Raw genomic sequence first — 20,642 nt, 5'->3', positions numbered from 1 at the left:
GGTCTGTCAAGAGAAAAAGTCATCCATTCTTCTTGTTTTTGGAGGCATTTCTGTATGGCAGTGCGGATGTTGTTTAGAAAGATTCGATTTCCTTGTAATGTTAAGGTTACTCCATCAAGTCTATACATTTCCTCATAATCAAGTGACAAATCCTGATGCTCAACCACAACATTGAACAGGTCCGTATACCACTTCATAATGTCATTGACTAATGTCCAGCTTTTATCCATCTGATAAGGATAATCTAATCTCCTGCTTTTCCTTGGAATGATGAGGGACAAAACTATTCTCATTTGAGGGTACATTTGTCTCAGAAGCCTCAGGTCTTGTGACATTTGATTTGCGATCTGTTGTGGAGGCATTCGTCCCAGTTCTTTTCCTCCAGCGTGGATAACCAAAACTTCAGGGGGACCTTCTTCTTTGGAGATTGTGTGATGAAGGTTATCCACAACTTCCCTCCAGCCCATGTCTCTCATTCCAATCCACTTAACATTGGCGTCAAGATTAAAGTTTTGTCCAAAAAGATGTTTAGCTGCAGGCTGTGCCTGTGAAATATAACTTGAGCCAACGATCCAGACATCAGGTCGTCCTGTGACTTTGTGTGTTTCCATTGGTGAGGTGTCCGCTGGTATGCTGTGGTCATGCTGCCTGTGTCTGTCATTTTCACAGATGATTTTTTTCTTTTTGGTTGCAGGCAAATGTGTGTCAATTCTGCTCTGTGAGAGTTCCTCTGAAATTACTTTTCTTTTCAGGTTAGGCTTTGGGCCAGGCTGGATTAGGCCAGATGTAGAAGGGACACAAAGACATGACTGAGGCTGGTGACTTTGGCCTCTTGAAAATGTCTGGTGGAGAGTTTGCTCAATTGTATCACGGATGGAGCTTACAAACACTTCAAATCCTTTTGAGGTGAAATGTATTCCACCTGGTTTGAAAAGCTGACTTTCACTTTCAAATGGTATCAGTTTTGGATGCTCCATCACAGCACCATTGAATAATCCGGCGCTGTATAGAATATTTTTGTTGACCGTCATCCTGTCGTCTTCTTGTTTACTAGGATCAAATGTTCCCCATGCTAACCTTGGAGTTATGCAGGAATAGGCTATTTTCATTTTGGGAAAAGCTTGATGGAGGTGTGTCAAGTCCTTGAGCATTTTATTGACAAGATCTAACCCATTTGTGTTTCCAAGGTCGTTGCTGCCAACGTGGAGAACCAAAATGTCTGGGGAACTGCTTTGTTGGGACAACTCACTATAAAAAAGCTTAAGAACATCCCTCCAGCGCATGTTTACTTTTCCGATCCAACGAATTTTTGCATTGACACCAAGGTTTTCTCCAAAGCATCGTTTAGCTGTATTTTCTGCCCCAGTGATATAGTAACCCGACCCAATGATCCAGACCGTGGGCACTTCTCTGTCCTTTGACAGCCTCTGTCTTTGGGTGCTGTCTAATGAGGACTTTAGGCCTGATTGGTGTGGGACGTCTTTGTCTTGTGTCTTTGTTGATGAAGAAAAATGTTGCCTGTTAACAGCAACAAATGGATGTTGCAGCACCTGATTGAGATTGATCCTTTTTGCAGGATCCAATGATAGCATTTGCTTTATCAGGTCAACAAAATGTTCCACATCAGTCTGTTCTGTCTTGGAACAGATTCCTGACTTCTGATGGAGTTTTCCGAAGTCCTCCGGTGAAAAAAATTTGACATCTTTCGGAATATTTTTTCTTAATTCTCTGGGTGTCTTCAAAAGCCACTGGTTTGTCCCCCTTTTGGAGTAAAACTCTTTCGTTTTGGATCCAGCATTTAGGACATGGTCTGGAAAGTGACCATGAGTCTGCGTTATGTTCCAGATCATCTCATAATCCCAATAGGCCGTGTAGAATGGAAATCCCAGAAACATCTCGGCTGCAATACAGGCAAGGGACCAAACGTGGGATTTTTCAGTGGTCAGTGAACCCACAAGTGCCTCTGGGGCCATGTACCACCTCAAGTGTCTGCATGAATCCAGACAAAGGTCCCCAATCCTACTAAAATGTGTGGAAATGATCTGTTGTTCCTGGTTCCTTTCAACAAACAGCCTAATCCTGTCAGGTGTCAGAATTCCATGAGCGATTTTGGGATTCTTAAAATCTGTTGCCACCTGACGCAGAAGTGACTTGATGTCTCTCAGGTGAAAAGAAGAGACTTGCTTTTTATGTAAAATTTCCCAAAGGGAAACTTCTTGACTGGCTTGAATTTGATGCATTTTTCTTAGAATAGGATTAAATGTGGAAATCCTGAGTTGGTAAACTCAGTTGATACTGTGTTTCTTTTCCGTAAAACGTGGTTTCACAAGTGAAGCTTTTCAACACGAAAGATCAAGTGATGCAATTCACTTTGCAGGATTTTGTCTTAGGTCCTATTATTGAAAACTGGACCGATGACACGTTTCGACATGTTTTGACATGATTATGACGCACTGGCATCGTATGACATCAGCAATCATACGATGCACTGGCATTGTATGATTCTTGATGACATCAGCAATCATCATTTTGTTGATTACATTACCAACTAGCTTTTTGATGATATCAGCAATAGAATGGTTTTTGATGACATCAGCAATATTTTATGATGATGAAATCTGCAGTTACATTTTTGTTGATGACATCAGCAATATTTTATTATGATAACATTTGAAATTCAAAATGTACTTAAACTTTATGTATAAAAATAAGCGCTCTACATACTTCACACAACTCAAAGCACTTTACCATTTTGAAGAAAAATAAAACAAAAAAACAATATTACAATAAACACACAACCCACCCTTCATCTTTCCCACTCCCCTCAATTTAAACATAGGACCCATGACCCCACACACAAGGAATACTGATAAAAGTAACTTCTAAATGAAATTTAAGGCTTGGCTCTGCTGTGAGGAAACAGTATTTGGGAATCTCTTCATACCAGGAGCCAGCTCGGCCGTAGGAACATCGCCACAGTCCCCACCCAAACCGGGACAGCAAAAGGGTCCACTTCACAGCCGTGAGGCTGCAGTGTTAAACTCCAGCTGCCCCAGTAAGGGCAACGTCCACGGCAACAACAACCGACCAAGCCGGCAGGATCTGGCAGAAAAGATCCCCACAAGAAACACTGGGGCTAAAATCATGATAAGATGCTAAAATTAAATACATAGTATGAAAAGAAAAACATAAAATTGAGAATAAGATTAAATGCATATAATAAAATTAAATACATCAAGTATCATATACTAAAACTAATCGAATCAATAAGCAGATAAGATAAACGAAAAGCTAAATTAAATAGGTGGGTCTTGAGTGTTTAACCTTTAAAGATAATCTTAAAAGAAATTCTTAGATGAGCTAACTTCTCAAATCTGAGTTGATCGAGTCACTAATAAAAATGGAAATAACAGTCCAAATCTTGGACTGGATTTTGTTGACCTCTTCTTTCAAATGTCTTATGTATTTACTTGACCACGAGACGGCACTGTCAGGACCAGCGTAATGATCTTTCTTTCCCAACTGCCCCTCGCTTATCCATCAGGATAAGCGAGGGGCTATGCTAGCTCCCACAGTAAGTTTGAGGCTAAGGAAGTTGATAACCTCAGTTTTCGGTTCCAGAAATGGAGATATGTTTTAGGGCAGGGGTCGGGAACCTATGGCTCGCGAGCCATTTATGGCTCTTTTGATGGTCACATGTGGCTCGCAGACAAATCTTTAATTATACTTTTTTTTTCATTAGACCAGTCCTTCTCGGGCGCGATGCGATGCCAGAGGCGTGGAGTAGTATCGGGAGAAAAATCAGCGCCAGCATTATCAGTTTACTATTATCTATTATTTCACAGAGTTTGTACCAACTGGAAACATGTGAATGGCCGTGCCTAAAACTGCGCGCTTTCTCTCTGAGAAAGAGCGCGCAGTTGCGGGGACGAGATGTGTGAGGAAGAAAGCAGAGGGTGGGGGGGTTGTGGGGACAGCAGGTGAATCGCTCAGGGATTGTAAAAACGTAAAACCCGCTGCCCGTCACACACTGCAGCATGTGAGTGTATGTTTGGCTACAGGTCTGCATGTGAGTAATCTGTCTCACATCTACAGAACATTCAGACCTATGATCACGTTTAAAGTCTCAACGCCTGCATGAAGCAGAAACTCACCACGTATCAACCAGACTAGACCATCAGCAAAACCACCACGAGAAATACTCATCATTTATCAGCAACACTATAACAATGTTATTCAAAAGAATCTACAGACTTATTGTACTTTAAAAATGTTGAAATTACATCAAATGCACACATTCACTTGTATATTTAGTTTTAAACATATTGTCGCGGACTGAGTTTAACTTAGCTGTTGGGCCGCGTTAAAAGTTCTGGGGCCTGTTTCAGAAAGCAGGTTCAACCAACTCTGAGGTTAAACTTGAACTCTGAGTTCGTCAATCGAGAGATTAACAACTCTGAGTTTTCTGTTTCAGAGAAGCTGATCGGAGTTAGGTCAATCAATTCTGAGTGGACTGATTCGGAGGTAAGCGTCCGCACCGCGACCATAAGAAGCCATTATCAATGGAGCGCAGATATTACGAGTCACCATGGCAACCGTGAAAAAAAGAGGTCTGCGTATTTTTCGCCAGCTGAACTTGACGTGCTGCTGCAGAGTTACAGTGAATATGAGCACATATTCCGGAAGAAAAGCAACACCGCTGCATCTGCAAAACAGAGACAGTTAGCGTGGGAAAACATAGCTGCTCAAGTTAATGCGCAAGTTTGCATTTAAATCATTGTTATAAAATATTGGCTGTAATAACTTTTTAAATAGCGTAAGGTGTGAAATAAAAATCGCGATATTTAGGTGTACTTTTGAAGTGTTATTCCTGGTGGCGGTCAATGAGTTATATCACTAGAGGAGACACGCCCGCTTTAGAAGCTTGGCCGACGGTGGCGGAGCGCGACGCCATCTTGGTGAGGTCGACGACGCCCACATGACATTGATTTCTATTGATTTTAGTGGTGTCCAAGTAGTTTTTATAAACTATATATTTTTAGATTTAAATATATTTATACATATATATAAATATATTACATTTTATGTATATATATATATATATATATATATATATATATATATATATATGTATGTATACATCATTTGTTGTTGTTAAAGAAGAGAAACAGTCAGCCTTAAAAGCTCAAACTTGAATGAAAATGCATTGTTGCAGGACTTCTTACAAATAAAAAATTATTAGAAAGAATTTTTAAAATTAATTTCTAAACATTTAGAAGTTTTAGACCTCTTTGACATGTAATTTAAATTATTTAGAAAAACCCAACAATAGGTCAATAATAATAATAATAATAATAATAATAAATCAATAGTAAGTCAATACAAACAATAAATAACAATAAATAAATAATAATAAAAATAATGATATTATTATTATAGTTATTAATAATAATAATAATAATAATAATAATAATAATAATAATAATAATAATAATAATAATAATAATAATAATAATAATAATATTCAAAAGAAGTCCAAAAGTGAACAACAGATTTACCCTAAAAAAAAACAGTCTGGCCTCTCATCAAAATCTGTTTCCACAAATGTTTTGAACAGCCAGACTGTGTTGCTAGTTGGTACCACAGTGATCCATCTGGGTTAACTCTTTTAATAGCCAAGGCCCACTTTTTCCCTAAGTCTGAATCCATTGGATACCTGCAAGAAAAGTTCAGTCACTGAGTCAGAAATGTATAAATCTATAATACTATAATAGCCTAGTATGCTATATACAGGTTTAGCAAAATAAAATGTACATCATGCAGCATGTTTATAATAGCCCTGCAGCATCATGCATGTCAACATGTGTTCTATTAATGAAGCCCCTGCAGCCTTAAAAGAAAAAAAATAAAATACTTACCTGTGAAATGTTACACCTACCTCCTTCATGGACTCATGTATCTGATTTTGGCAGTTGAAACCCGCACAATGAACTGGCATTTTGCAAAAAATGTGTTCACATGCATTCACTGCAGTAGTAACTTGACCTCACCAAGATGGCGGTGCTCTCCTCCCATGAGGAACCACGTGATGTCTCCTCTAGTGATATAACTCATTGGTCGCGGTGCGGACGCTTACCTCCGAATCAGTCCACTCAGAATTGATTGACCTAACTCCGATCAGCTTCTCTGAAGCAGAAAACTCAGAGTTGTTAATCTCTCGATTGACGAACTCAGAGTTCAAGTTTAACCTCAGAGTTGGTTGAACCTCCTTTCTGAAGTGAAACAGGCCCCCGGGAAGTCAAAATAAAAGCTTTTCTGTGCTCTTCTCACAGTTTGATTACCTCAGAAAAACAGCAGGGGGCAACAGTGAGCAGCTGTGGCGTCTGCTCCACCTCAGCTTATAAAGGGAAGAAGACAGCTGCAGGGCGTTTGTGTTTCTCCTCTCTCGTCGTGTAAACAACAAAGCTGAAGGTAAGTACATTTCTTTAAAAAAATCTGCTAACTCTATTTAATTTTTTATTTATTTTTTCCCTTTGTGTTTAGCCATTTGAGAAGTGCTGTTCATTCTTTGCTTTTTATTTTTTTTTACTTTCGTTTGACTAATTGCTTCTTACATATTCGACTAATTTTTTGCTAGTTCAGCTAACTTATCAGTCTGAGTCCAAGCTTGCCCCACAAGCGGACCTCTTAAAGCTTTTTATTTTAGTTTATTTTTATGGTGTGTCCCCTCCAAGTAAATTGTTGTCCAGCTACTAGTTCATCACCAGAGATGAAGTTCATTCCATTAGCTAACTAAGTGAGTTAGTTGGCTGAAGACGTGTATCGTCTTTTTGCCAAAGCTTACATTTTTCAATGATGTCCCTCTTAAAAAAATAATGCCGATTATGTTTACTTTATTTCAGAAATGCAGTCTGCAGTTAGACACAACTTCCATGCGGAGACCGAAGGTGACATAAACAAGCTGATCAACCTGAAGCTCAATGCTTCCTACACCTTTCTTTCCCTGGTATGACCTTTGTTCTTTTCTTCAACTGCTTTTAGTCATTAAAACTGTTGCTATGGTGCTCTGGTTTCTGCTTCATCCCTTAATGTTCTTTGTTTTGTAGGGGATGTATTTTGACAGGGATGATGTTGCTCTGCCTAAATTCTCCAGTTTTTTCCTGGAGCGCTCCGAGAAGGAAAGGGATCAAGCTGAAAAACTTCTGGAATACCAGAACTTGAGAGGAGGCCGGATTTTGCTTCAAAATATTGCAGTATGGAATTTTTTTCTTAAAGGCCTGACCTTTTTTCTTGTTTACATTTGTTTTGGGGGGGGTTTGCCCTGAAAGTCTAAGGATTTTTTTTCTCTCTCTCTCTTCTAGAAGCCAAGCAAAGATGACTGGAGAAGTGGTCTGGATGCTTTAACTTACTCCTTGGATTACCAGAAGACTCTGAACAAATGGATCACTGATGTGCACCATAGAGCGGACGCTCACCACGATGCACATGTAAGTGACACCGATTTGGTTTCCCAAAGCTGTTGCATCATTCTCATGTGCATCCAAGTAACCCGTTTTTCTGCCTCCTGCAGTTCTGCGATTTTCTTGAGGAGCATTTCCTCATCGACAGCCACGACACCATCAAGAAGCTGGGAGATTACATTGGAAGCCTCGGCCGCCTCGTTGCATCGGAGACGAACGCCTCTCTGGGCGAATACCTGTTTGATAAACACACTCTGTAAATGTCGCTGCAGTACGTGGATGCAAGCTTCCCGCTTTCCAAAATTCCTCAGATTAGGTCAATGGAGCATATTCTGGTGAAACTGGAAAGTGTTTTTCACAAAATACCTTAATGTACCAAAAACACAGGAAAATAAACTTTGTACCTCGAATTGTCTGAATATGACATCCGTTAAGATTTCCGTTAAAATTTGTTGGCTGTAAAATTAAAGTTGCAGGTTAACATTTTTGCGCAAAGAGCCATTTATAGACTGTGCATTTCAGTGTCCTTGTCAGTTTTTGTTTTTTTTTGTGTGTCAGAATTTGCAAAGATGGACAGAAATAAAATGGACTTAAGCTGTTGCAGTGATCTTATTTTGTCTGACGATTTTAATCAAATGAATGCAAAAAAAAAATAAGTTTCCAACTTTGGAGAAGTTCCACATTTTGATACGATCAAAACTGAAATTATTATTTTTTATTTTAGGGATTGCTATCTTTTTACAATCTACAATTGATGCTAATTGCGCCCAGTTGGAATAATGTCTAACTGGGTGTCTTGCAGCTGCCTGAAATGGAGCAGTGAGAACCTGACGCCTCTCTGATAAAGGCTTTAAAATGGAAGACTAGTCACTTTAACTTGTTACTAGATTGAGCGTTGGCACAGTTGCTGTATGTTGAGGGGATTAGTGAAGAGCTGGATGCAATACATGATCCGCCAAGTAAACAACCCCCCCACCCCACCCCACTCCTATTAATGCAATAGACATTTCTCCCAAATAAGGAACTAAATTCTGATTTCAATTTCAGATGTAATGACAAACCTTCAGGTTTTCCCTTAGTTTTTTCTAGTGTTGGGGTCTTTGTTGGTTTGACGGAGCAACAGATGTGTTTTCAGCCTTCTAATATCAGGAGGAGGGGTAGAGGGGGGGATTAAACGACGACACCGCTTTAGTGATTTGACAGTGCTTTGATGGAAAAGGTTTCAGGGAGTCCGTCAGTCATGGGCAGCACAACAATTGCAGGCTGGTAGATGTGCAAATCTTCTAACGAGCAAAGGTAGAAGTTGCAAAGAATACAATTACATCTAGTAGCTGTTTTTCCACAAAGTAGGAGGCAAAGGGAAACATCAGCAGGTAAGAAAAATTGAGATTTCAAATGTATTTGTATTAAAATGGAACTATAATTTTGTTGCAGGAATACAATTCAAAGATTTTCTGTGTGATTTTAGAAGAATGCACTTAGACATTTTATATGACTGCTTATGGTTTTGTTTCCATTCAGAACAAAATTAGTTAATTTTATATTTGTTTTTCCTTTACGGTTATGGTTAGGAATTTTTTTGAAAAAGCTTTTTTTTTTTTTAAGAAAGCCTATTTTTTTTTGTATAAAGCTGTTGAATCTGTTTTACCTCATCATTTGAAGTAAAACTCTGACTTGTGTGCAATCTAAAATGCAACAAAAATCTACCTTTATCCAGTGCATCTCATTTTAATTGAAATTTTTGTTCTTGTCGTAGTTACATTGATAAACCCATTCAGAACCATGTTAAATATTATCTTTCTAGTTTTGCTCTTTAAATACCAAAGCAGACATGCTGACAGAGAACTTTGCAAAGGGAGGGAAAACAGTAACAGTGGGAGACGACCCTCTATTTACTAAAGCTTGGAGAATCTGTAACTTTGGATTAATGTTGCGGTGGCAGAGTTTAATCCAGTCTCTAGCACAGACTATGACGATGGAAAAATGGGGATGAACGTGGGAGTGAACGCTTGGGTTATGCGATGGAGGAGATGACAGAGTGTATGAGAGTAACAGAAGGATTAGGGTCAGCCATGTTGAGCATCTGGCTTAGAGATGTTCCGTGCTCCTGGACTTTACTGCAACACATGAACACAGGGATTACACAGCACACATGTGAAAATGTGTGGAGACTGGCCCAAGAGGCCAGCTGACAGCGTGACCCAACAGAAATGACTGAAGCGATTCTGCTGTTGTGACAGCTGACATGAGGCTGCTCAGAGACGGGGTCCGGGTCCGGCGGGCCGCCGAGCCAGCAGAACCAGAATCAGAGGAAGCAACTGAGCCCACTCACCATGAGCCCACTCATCCTGAGCATCATCACAAACACCCTCATACAGAGCATCACCCAGGACACGACTACACCCACATGAAGGAGAAGTTCATGAACGAGCTGGGTCATCTACCAAGTAAGCCCACAACTCAAGAATTCAAACACTGAGTATCTACTTTCATTTTGGGTTCAGTGAACATGATCACTTTTGACAAGTTCAAACCAAATATTTATCCAAAAAAAAAAACATTTATTCCCATATGAAAGTGCATTTTAACAGTCTGTAGATGTGCTCTTCTGTGTTTTTAAGCTTTGGTCGCTACATGACGGTGCCAAAAGTTGACAAATTACTGTTTATGGCGCTCAGAGTGAAGCGGTTAATGTTGAACTCTTGTCACTGTCTGCCACAGCTAGAAGCATGTTATTATCTGATTGGGAAGAAGGGTGTTGCTGACCAAACACATGCTCAGCCAACTGCCCTGAGATAAGGAGGACCTTCTCCTTCACATGAATCCTTTTTTTTTTCCATCACAGCCACAGTTCTCTGGCATATCTTCTAATATCAAAATAAATGATTCATGTGTGTTCTTCCAGCACGCGTTCTGTATGAAGAGTTGTGACATGCTTGTAATAAAACTGTTTTGCAGTTCCTATGTGGGCAGTGGCAGCTATTGTTGTGTTGGTCCTGGTTTTGGTGGCCTGCTGCCTCTTCTGTGCTTTCAAGAAATGCTTTGGGAAAAAGAAAAAGCCAAAGAAAGTACGGGAGAGGAAGACAGGCCGCCGCAGGAAGACGAAGGAAGGGGAGGGAGAACCTGGAGAAAAGGTGAGCTGGAAAACGACTTATGCATCATTCAATGTGTATTAACTGTTTAATATCAAATGTGTGTGGATTTTATTTTTGTCTTGTAGGAAGGAGAGGTGAAGAAGGAAGGGGGTGAAGAGGAGGAAAAAGAACAAGAGAAGCTTGGTAAACTGGAGTTCTCCCTTGACTACAACTTCACAGATTCTCAGGTAGGTCCTGGAGGAAACAGCACTGATTCAATCAAGCAGAAATGCAGCTGGATCGTGCAGAATCTGATCACCTCTTTCCTCCTCAGCTCATTGTGGGCATCCTTCAGGCCCAGGACCTCGCTGCTATGGACATGGGAGGAACTTCAGACCCATACGTCAAAGTGTTTCTGTTACCCGACAAAAAGAAGAAGTACGAGACCAAGGTTCAACGCAAAAACCTGTGCCCCGTTTTTAACGAGACTTTCATTTTTAAGGTACCTCGTTCTGTCCACGATGCGTGAACTTTTGCTTGACATCTCTTCATCTCCAGCCTTTAGTATCCTGACCCCATCCATGAAAGTCATTCTGTGCTTTCTGTTTTTAGATTCCATATGCAGAGCTGGGTGGAAAGACTTTGGTAATGCAGGTTTTCGACTTTGACCGTTTCTCCAAACACGACATGATCGGTGACATCAAGATTCCCATGAACAGTGTAGATTTGGGTCAGCCTCTGCAACAATGGAGAGATTTGGAGAGCGTGGAAAAGGAGGAGGTACAGTCATCAAAAACGAACGTTTCCTTGGAAGTTAAAAAATTAGACAAACTTTGCTTAAAAAAATATAAAATAAACCATCATAACAGTGTTTTTTTTTTTAGGAAAAACTAGGTGATGTTTGCATCTCTCTGCGCTATGTACCCACTGCTGGAAAACTGACTGTAAACATCATGGAAGCAAAGAATCTTAAGAAAATGGATGTTGGCGGTTTATCAGGTCACTACACATCTTGTTTTGTAAAAAGAAAATTCTTTAGGTATATGAGGAATTGAAATGGTCACCCTAAAAAAACATGTTTCGTCCTCTTTTCCTACACAAGACCCATATGTGAAGATAGTTTTGCAACAAAATGGAAAACGTATAAAGAAGAAGAAGACGACAGTCAAGAAAAACACCCTCAACCCCTACTTTAACGAGAGTTTCAGCTTCGACGTCCCATTTGAGCAAATACAGGTAGGCTTTGGAATAATGATCCCTTTTGAAGGGTTAACAGCCAGTGTGGTGTCAGTGATGATTGCATGTTGTCTTTCTTCTCTCAGAAAGTCCAGGTTGTCATTACAGTGTATGATTATGACAAGCTTGGGAGCAATGACCCCATCGGAAAGACCTTCATGGGTTACGGAGCTACAGGAGTTGGCCTGCGCCATTGGTCAGACATGCTGGCTAATCCCAGGCGTCCAGTGGCCCAATGGCACACGCTCATGCCCGAGGAAGAGGTTGAGGCAGCTCTGAAAGCAAAACCCCGTTAACGCCTCTTTATGACACATCGCTGAGGCGGACGTTTTACTTGTTGTGTGTCAATGTTTTTCCCTTCAAGTGTAATGGGAGATAGGAAAAGAAATTAAGTTCTGTTGTTTATATTTATTTTTTGTTTTTTTCTAATCAAGAGGATTAAGTTGTTGTCCCATCCTTTGACATTATTTTTACCGAGATTGAACTAAAAAGAGAACCACTGAAATGAAGGTTTAATCCATCCCATTACCTTTTAATGCTTTTTAATAGTTCATAGGTGTGCGTATGAGTGTTTGTTTGCATGTTCATATAAAATAATCTCATTCCTCTCCTTCACCCAACATGACTTCATCATTTGTAAAACATGCAACACCACTATATTTAAAGGTATGGATGGGTCTGGAATCTTTGTTTGCTAAAATATCTGATCTTTTTTTTTGTTTTAAAGTAATGCTGGTTTTATTTAGTTTTTGTTTTCTTTTTGTTTTTTAGGTTCACTTTGTTGTTGTGCAAAAAGAGTTCTGTAAAGTCTAATAAACATTTGAAAACCTCACATAGGTTATTTGATGTTTGCAATTAGGGGTGTAACAATTCATTTTATCAACAATTCAAGCCCTATTTGATAGCTGTTCATTTGGAACAATCCGATTCAGTGACCTAAATTCCATTTAGAAATTCTTTCGCCAAAATCTCAACCAGTGTGACTCAGAGATAAATACCTAGTACTGAACTGTGCAGGTGAACTTTTCCAGATTCCTTGTATTTGTTGCAAGATAATCAAGTATAAATTAAATATGTGTACAAACAAACAAGTAAACAAGAATTAAATTCAAATCCGTGCACATTTTAGTTTTATGAAGTTCACTGTAAAAGCTGAACATTATTGGAACATTCTACCACACTATGGTCAAATGCCTTAATGAAATTATGTGTTTCCACACACTGGACTGTAATTATGTATTGATCGTTTTTTTCTGCCATCACATGTGTGTTGTCCATTGTGATGCAATTAGTTGTCTTTACTTTATACTAAAATAAACCTACAATACCTGAACACAAATTGTATTTTTCAGCATTGATATAATCAATTCATTTTGGTTAGAAATGATTTTATAATGGTACAGGTCGATTCGATTAACAACTTGCCTCAGACAGATCGACGTGGTTGGATAAATCAGTTCATCAGTTAAGTCAATTAATTGTTACAGTCCTAGTTCCTTTTTTAATTTGAAAAATTAATAAAAAATAAAAAATAAAAAAAGGAGGAACTACGTCACCAGCAGATTGCGCATGCCCAGTTCCCTTCAAATGCGGTTGCTGAGCAACAAAGACAAACTCTTTCTCCGGACGGTGATAAAACTTCTCTCAGCAGAGGTGCGTTTTTACACTTAGAATTTGTTTACAAGAGTGCATGTTGACGCTAACTAAGTTAGCACTCTCTGCAAATAAACGAACCCTGTCTTTTAGTCCAGGAAAGACTTCGAGGGCTTTTTTGTTAGTTTGTTTGTTTGTTTTTCCTTCTGTGACATCGAGGAATGAGTTCCGGACGGAGGTCTGAGGGGGCGGGGTGCATTACCTGGTGGGGGTTCAGTCCTGCACTCGACCTGCTTAGTTTGGGTAAGAAGATGAATTTTTGCTGATTTTAAAAAATAAAATAAACATCACTTTTGAATTGTTGTTCATCAGAACCATTAATTTACATAAATAAATAAATAAATGCAAAAGAATTGGGGGAGGGGGACGAGGGTACCTGTGGACAGGAACAAAGGTGTGTTCACTATAAATTGCATCACAGGTGTCCCGAGACTTAGTCTGTCAGTCTCCCCCTCATATAAAGGTTGATGAGAAAGTTTTCCCAAATGATTAAGAAGCACACAAACATATATTGTAATCAATCTATACATTGATTGCAATATATGTGTGTGTATATATGTGTACATATGTATAAAATAACTATAATCTTAGAAAATTGACAGTGTAATTACTCATAATCATACTTTTTGCAGTAGTGCATACAGGACACACAAACATTATAATGATCAATTAAAGTCAAATTGAAATCCATAATCCTCATGGTGATGATGATTTTTATTTTTATTATTATTATTTTAATATTATTATAGTTTGATTAGTTGCTTGCAAGGGACAGGAAGGCAGATTTATATGATCCCACCCCTTATTTATAGCAAATCAGTGGGCTAATTACCGATATTTTCTTGCAGAACATTCCAGATGTGTTTTTACATTAAAGTGGGAAATAAATCTTTCAGAATCATTTATTTTTAAAATGCCTTATCAAGCACATGGGAAACCTGTAAAACTGTGTAATGTTAGATTATTTTCCCCATTGGACCTCAAACGAACACTTACTTAGAAGGATTAAACTTAAATATTTTATCTTTCTTAAGTGATGGAACCTTTTTTGAATTTTCATCCAATTACCAATATAGCAAAAGTTGATTTGAAAGGCGAAATGATAAAACAATCCAAACTGCCAATTCAACCTAATATTTCTGAAGGAAAGGCATTCTTTTTAAAGTGAGAAAACAGGATTTCAGAAATGAAATATTTTAAAATCCCACTAGTGTAATCTGGTGTTGATGTATATTTGAACAATTACAGGTGGATGTAAATAAAAAGCATAAAAGTTTGGTACCCTCCTGGTGGGATTATGGCATGTCTCTGTTCATAGGTCCTGAAGGATCTGAGGAAGAAATCAAAGTTTTACTGGTTGGCAGCGGAGATCCAAGACATATTTTGAAGACTATCGCTGGTTTGCAGGAAAAACGTCTTCATGTGAGTTCCGTAATCGTACATTTTGCCAGTGAGGAGATGTCCCGTCTACTGATGGTCTAAGCACTGACTCATTGCAGGTATATGTGATAGAAACCCACATGGAGTTGGTAGCTAGGCAACTGCTGCTGCTCTACATAGCTCTAATTCCTCAAGAAATTATGGGAATCAGTGGTGAGTTAGATTGGAGGGAAATGTTAATTTCATGAAGGTTTAAGATGTGTCTTTACTTTTCAATCTTGTTTTATTCTTTTCAGAGAAGACAGAAGTTTTCCTTGAGGTGTTTGGGAACAGTGAAATCCGAAGTCAGACAGAGGAAATTGTGCGACAAGCAGCATCACAGCTCCATCTGTTTGTTACTGAGACAATAGAGACAAGCCCACACGACTGCCTCAACACAACTTATCTAAAGGTTGAACAATCTGCCCGACAACTGCTCCTTCATACATTCTTGTACAACATACTTTGTGTGCAAGAATGAATGTGAATTCATTTTTTACAGTTTAAGGAAAGAGATGAACTAGCCAAAATATTGAAGTCATGGACCCGGCCATCCTCACCTCAGCATCCAGCTCCCATCTCGATGTCCAAAGCCTGGGATTACCGAGTTAGGCAGCATCTGGGCACACGCTACGACTCCCCCGAAGGCTGCTTTGACTGGGACCTTAACATGAAGCTTCACAAGAAAGGGGTCAACATCCTGCATTTCCTTTTGCTTTCGAGTTTCAACTTTAATAATGAGCTAGAGGAGGTTTTAGTTTCTCTGGAAATCTGCTCTGGTTTGTGTACAGTGTGGTGTCATAAACAAACAGCAGTATGAACAATGGAGGAAGCGGGGACTGGCGTTTGAAATGAGGGAAGGCATCTACCAAATACCCAACCCAACTTTGCTCTCATCAAGAGTGCTCAGTCGAGTAAGTGCAGGCGTGTTTGAAAATAAAGCGTACAGAAGGCATAGATTTAGAAATAGAATTTGACATGAGTGTGCATCCTGGCAGACAGGAGACTCAGTGGCGTACAGAGGCTACTGGGGAGACATCGTTTCCAGCCCTTATCTCTCATTTGGAGTTGAAACTGATGACAAGAGCCTGCTGAAGACGCAAAATGGGAAGCACATCAAGGTAAAAAATAAAACTGTCATTGTGCAGCTGAAATGATTGTTGAATATATTGAAAAATTTGTTCTGAGTGTTTATTTCTGGCATCAATTTGTTTTCTTAGACGGCGCAGGACATTTCTTTTGCAAACGTGCAGGGATTGTTCCAGACTTTGTCCAGTAGACGGAGCTGTCCTGCTACCTCTGAGCCAGAGAAGGAAACAGAGAAGCCATCCATGCAGCCTGACCTGAAATCTTTGAGGATTAAAGGTGGGAACCTTTAAATCTGAATTTTGAGTTACACCACAAGCATGGATGGAAGCAAAATGGCTCACCGGCAGTGAAAATCCCAGATTTTTTCTTCTTTTTCTGAAGCCTATTTTTCATTCTATGTCAAGTAAATGAATCAACAATGAATTATTGTCATATCTTCTTTAGATTTGATGCACCTGACTGGGGTCTCCTTGACAATCCTTCCACTGGAATCAGTTCACAAACTCCCAGACAAGCAGAAATACTCTAATTTCTTTAATTTCATGTACTTTTCTGTTAGGTAAGACATTTCAACTCATTATCATCAACATCATTGTCCTGACTAATTTAAAATGACCCTCCGTGCTTTCTTTTGGTTTTATTTTTGGGCTGTGCCTTGAAGCTGCGTGCACCAGTTAGGCCCCATGATGGGACAGATTGCAGCACCAGACGCTGTCCTCGTCGTGGAGTTAGCCAAGTGGGTTTTTTTGTTTTGTTTGAGTAACATAACTGGCTGCCATGGTAACTGTTCAGTCACCATGACCAAAATGACTGGGATTGTGCAGTATTTGCACTTGTGCATCAAAGGTTTTTGTTCTTTATATCTGAGGCACAACATTTATAGTCCCGAAAAGTTTTTTTTTTCTATCATGTGGTAAATAAACAGTTTGTTTAAAAAATAAATGTCTATTTGGAATAGATTTGTTTAATTGCATTTTTTAAACTCATAATTGAAGTTGGTACGCGCTAAATTTCAGTATGTATTTCTGCATTTTAGGTACATTCTGGATCTAAGCAAAGAGCAGGAAGCAGGCGTTGCAAAGAAAGCGGCGAGCTTGGCTCTCGAGGCTGGGTTTGAAGCAAGGCATGATGGGAGCATCGACGACGTCCATGCAGTTTTTGTGCAACAGAAAGAGTGTTTTTGATTTCTACTAATCCACTGCAAGCAATTCATTTACAAGACACAAAAACAAGTTAAGATGGCAAACTTTGAGGTTTTAGTTTTCTTTTCATTAAAACAGAACAAAAAACGTTAACTCTTTATTTCATTCAGGCCTTTATTTTAACAGCTACAAATGCAAATCAAATAAATATGTGCCTGTATATTTCACACAAAGATCTGATGAATTGTTTTATGTCTCAGCATAAACACTAGAGTGGGGCTGAAATCAAAAAACAGAATATTTTCCTTGTTGCTTGTGCTTCTGCTATATGTGCACATTTGTCACTTCCAGCGTCCTCCAACCTTCCCTTTCCCATGGCCCTTTTTGCTGCAGTGCAAAAGAGAAGATTCAAAGCAGATAGCAAACGTTCATTCAAAAAAAGAAGCAATTCACATTTTTAGACACTTCATTTACTATTCAATTTGTGGAGTGCTCTGTTGACATAAGCAGAACATTTGCATGTCCTGTTTGCATTCATAACCTGTGACACTGATGTGTGAAATGGTTTTCTACGCACAGAACATCACCTTTACAACATTCTGCTTTTTTGTGTGTAAACCACAGATGCTTCTATGCTTGGTTTGAAACCAAACCATATGTGACACCATTGAACCGAATATGTTTGTGTTGAAAGTGAGAAGTATTTATTATGTATTGTTTTTCTTTTTTGTACAGTAAGCCACACTGCAAAAACAGCCCTGCCAATAAATAAGTAAAACATTCTTTAAATCGAAATAATTTTTTCTTTAAATTAGAAAAAAGAAAATGCCAATGGGGTAAGAAAAATGGCAAAATGGTAATACCAAGAATCCTTATTTCTTAAAATACCATTATTTTATTTTTGAAAAACTTTCTTGATACAGCCTAGTTATTGTTCCTGCAAAATGGAAAGTTTTTGGAGTGCAGGCTTAGAATAAGCCAGCTACAACTTGTTTGTCATTGTTACTCCCTTATTAGCAAATTAAAAAAGGATTTTGTTCAATTTTTAGATTTTTAATACACAAACCATAAATCAAAGAAAACCATCGACGTTTGAACCAAACTGTGGGGAAAATGAAAAAGTGTTGCATCCCTAGTGTAAACAGTGTAGAAGATTATAGACTCACAATTTTTGAGCATGTTGGATTCTGTTCAGTAGAACATTAATCTGAAAGAAATGTTTCAAAAAGAGGTTTTTTAAGGTTTTAAATGTTGTAAGAAGGTTAGAGATCAGCGGTGGTCCTGACCTCATACTTCTGTCTCTTCATCTTCTCAGTCAGGTCAAACTTCTCTGACTCCAGCTCATAGATCCATTCCCACAACTCCTTGGCTTTCTCTCTGCAATGCATGATCAAGTTGAAGTGCTTCAGCTCTGCTTCCACTAAGTGCTCCTCACTCACCTGAGGCCGTCCTCTCTCAGGTTCTCAACAGCGAGCGGCTTGCGTCTTTCAGCCAGGGTCATCTTCTTGATTTCTCTTCCAGTTTGTCTCTTGCCTCGTCTTTGCTCCACCTGCGGCAAAATTTACCGCCACGTAAGGCAGTTGGCCAAAAAACTGGAAACACATCTCACGTACGCACAAGACACCTTTGCAAGGAACCCTCCAAAGTGAGCCCCCATATTGGAGAGCACCTTCTTCTTCTTGGCCTCATCCTCTGCTCTCTTTTTTGCCTCCTCGTCCTCTTTTCTTTGTCTTTCCGCCTGTGGAGCGCAACTTTCGACTGAATTGCTCCTGGCTTTTTTTGGTCAAATTATATTATTCATAATATATAACAGAACATATGAAAAGACATCATTAATAATTACAGCAAGCCTTGTCTGTCTGTCGCGCTCTTTTTCAGCTCTCACTCGCTGCTGCTCAGCTCTTTCGGCTCTTCGTCTCTCCTGAGGAAGACACAGTAACAGTGTGTTCAAATCCTTCCTCCTTTACCTTTGCGATGGAATGAGAGGACAGGATATGCATTACAATCCTTTCTTTAAGTCCAATCAGCTCCTCTTCTTCTCTTTTCCTTTGTTCAAAGTGAACATCAATCAGAGTCTGAAGCTCCAGAAGATCTTTCTCCATCCTTTTCCTGTGGATGTCCTAACAAACAGTCAGCACAAACACAAGCTTGGACAGATTCTGCTGAAAGGCTGTAAATGTCTGACTGTTTTCAGTAGACTTGCATCAAAGTCAACACGTTCCCCCTCTGGGATTTTAGGTGCTGCAATTTGTGGAACCACTGGCCTGAAAAAAAACCCCAAAAAAAACATCAAAATGCAGATTAGATTAAAACAAACGTTTCTTTTTTTTTGTGGTCAGGTTTTTCCCGAGCAAAAGTTGTATTTGTTTACTTACTTGGGTTTGGGGCGCTCTTCTTTAGGATGCAGATGGCAAAGAGCAACAAAAAAGGTTAAGATGATATTTAAAAAGGTTTAAAAGGCACTTTTAAAGTTAAATGTTAAACACTTTAACACAAGTTAAAGTTAAGTTAAAACACAGCATCACAGTCTCACCTTCCTCTCCCTGCTCCTCATCTTCCTCTAAAGATGTAAGATGTTTAGAAGTAAGGACAAATCTATCGGCCCCCCTTTTTGAAATGAACTGAACTTCCTTACCATATCGATGCCCTCTATCAAGAGAGTTATTGGAGGACATCAATGAATTAGATTCACGTTTTCAAAAATAATCATTTAGAGACTTATTTGACTCACCTGTGGTCTTCTATGCAGGACATTCTGGAAGTCAAGAGAGCAGTCGGTACCAAGTTGCTTTCTTTTCAAATCAGAGCAAGTCAGACATGTCTAGACCAAAATAACAATGAATAATCAGGCATTGTGTTCTTAGTATCCTCCCTAATGGGGGAACTATTTGTAGGTACATCGACACATATTTAGATTTTTTACTGAAGCTCATGTTAAAACAAGAAAAGCCACGTGTAGCAAATAACACGGCAACAGGAAACACCAGACAAACAGAACAGAGCCAGTATAATGCAGGAGCAGCTGGGAGTTTAATTGAATTAAAGAAGAATGTGTGGCAGAGACATCCACCGGGTCCACTGGGTGCAAACAAAACCCAGTGAGAGGATTCATCACAGTTTGAGCCGTCTCATCTGAAAAGATCATTCCTAACCCTTTTAGCAGCAACGCTATTTTATATGAAACACTTCGATGCAACTATATTCCCTCATCATTGACTGTATCATCACGCCGAGGCCGTCCAAATCTGTCCAATCTCTTTATAAATATGTTTATGGCCAAGATTGCAAAGCATTAGAATGATGAGCAGGGGCTTGGACGGACAGCAGATGAAGGATTGGGAGAGGAATTCCTCACGTTTGCTTCACTGACTGAACCCGCACTGCGCCACAGGAGACACAAGGGCAACAGAAATACATTTGACATTATGATTATAAACTCAGAAATGTACTGATGAGCCCGATTTAACAAAAAAACACAAAAATGTCTTTAAAAATAAACATCATGTAGCTTTATTGAGTACATATCTGAGAATATAACTATTTAAAATGCTTGGAATTTTCTGTAAATT

At 39.1% G+C, this 20,642-nt stretch overlaps 4 protein-coding genes across 6 annotated transcripts; 3 read left to right on the top strand and 1 right to left on the bottom strand.

The window, feature by feature from the left end:
* The first annotated feature begins 6,337 nt into the window (after nucleotides 1-6,337).
* On the top strand, nucleotides 6,338-8,060 carry LOC101157254 (ferritin, heavy subunit). The gene is made up of 5 exons (XM_020712217.2): nucleotides 6,338-6,471; nucleotides 6,903-7,006; nucleotides 7,107-7,253; nucleotides 7,362-7,487; nucleotides 7,571-8,060. Exons 2-5 carry the CDS (start codon nucleotides 6,905-6,907, stop codon nucleotides 7,718-7,720), a joined length of 525 nt encoding a protein of 174 aa, XP_020567876.2. The 5' UTR covers nucleotides 6,338-6,471; nucleotides 6,903-6,904; the 3' UTR covers nucleotides 7,721-8,060.
* Nucleotides 8,061-8,473: 413 nt separating this feature from the next.
* Nucleotides 8,474-12,602, top strand: LOC101156534 (synaptotagmin-1-like). Its single transcript, XM_023949100.1, has 9 exons — nucleotides 8,474-8,833; nucleotides 9,701-9,907; nucleotides 10,419-10,594; nucleotides 10,681-10,782; nucleotides 10,869-11,036; nucleotides 11,147-11,314; nucleotides 11,419-11,533; nucleotides 11,637-11,770; nucleotides 11,857-12,602. The coding sequence occupies exons 2-9, from the start codon at nucleotides 9,706-9,708 to the stop codon at nucleotides 12,064-12,066; spliced, it is 1,275 nt and encodes a 424-aa protein (XP_023804868.1). The 5' UTR covers nucleotides 8,474-8,833; nucleotides 9,701-9,705; the 3' UTR covers nucleotides 12,067-12,602.
* A 708-nt stretch (nucleotides 12,603-13,310) lies between these two features.
* On the top strand, nucleotides 13,311-17,856 carry dnaaf3 (dynein axonemal assembly factor 3). Of its 2 annotated transcripts, none has more exons than XM_004080324.3 (12): nucleotides 13,311-13,423; nucleotides 13,583-13,666; nucleotides 14,742-14,845; nucleotides 14,923-15,016; nucleotides 15,100-15,254; nucleotides 15,345-15,533; nucleotides 15,634-15,756; nucleotides 15,841-15,963; nucleotides 16,063-16,207; nucleotides 16,376-16,490; nucleotides 16,593-16,667; nucleotides 16,968-17,856. In XM_004080324.3, the coding sequence occupies exons 2-12, from the start codon at nucleotides 13,585-13,587 to the stop codon at nucleotides 17,113-17,115; spliced, it is 1,353 nt and encodes a 450-aa protein (XP_004080372.1). In that variant the 5' UTR covers nucleotides 13,311-13,423; nucleotides 13,583-13,584; the 3' UTR covers nucleotides 17,116-17,856. The 2 variants fall into 2 exon arrangements, with proteins under 2 accessions (XP_004080372.1, XP_020567874.1); XM_020712215.2 differs by having other exon boundaries at nucleotides 13,361-13,423; nucleotides 13,517-13,666.
* On the bottom strand, nucleotides 17,230-20,498 carry LOC101156775 (troponin T, slow skeletal muscle-like). Of its 2 annotated transcripts, XM_004080323.4 has the most exons (12): nucleotides 19,805-20,497; nucleotides 19,709-19,722; nucleotides 19,607-19,633; nucleotides 19,449-19,467; nucleotides 19,277-19,337; nucleotides 19,077-19,193; nucleotides 18,917-18,994; nucleotides 18,698-18,811; nucleotides 18,513-18,622; nucleotides 18,360-18,450; nucleotides 18,240-18,280; nucleotides 17,230-17,460 (listed from the first exon to the last, which is right to left on the bottom strand). In XM_004080323.4, the coding sequence occupies exons 1-12, from the start codon at nucleotides 19,825-19,827 to the stop codon at nucleotides 17,415-17,417; spliced, it is 741 nt and encodes a 246-aa protein (XP_004080371.1). In that variant the 5' UTR covers nucleotides 19,828-20,497; the 3' UTR covers nucleotides 17,230-17,414. The 2 variants fall into 2 exon arrangements, with proteins under 2 accessions (XP_004080371.1, XP_011486378.1); XM_011488076.3 differs by having other exon boundaries at nucleotides 19,607-19,722; nucleotides 19,805-20,498.
* Nucleotides 20,499-20,642: the final 144 nt, after the last annotated feature.

The sequence above is a fragment of the Oryzias latipes genome, chromosome 19 (assembly GCF_002234675.1).
Source record: "Oryzias latipes chromosome 19, ASM223467v1".
In the NCBI taxonomy this organism is placed as follows: domain Eukaryota; kingdom Metazoa; phylum Chordata; class Actinopteri; order Beloniformes; family Adrianichthyidae; genus Oryzias; species Oryzias latipes.
This window is presented reverse-complemented; position numbering and strand designations above follow the sequence as displayed.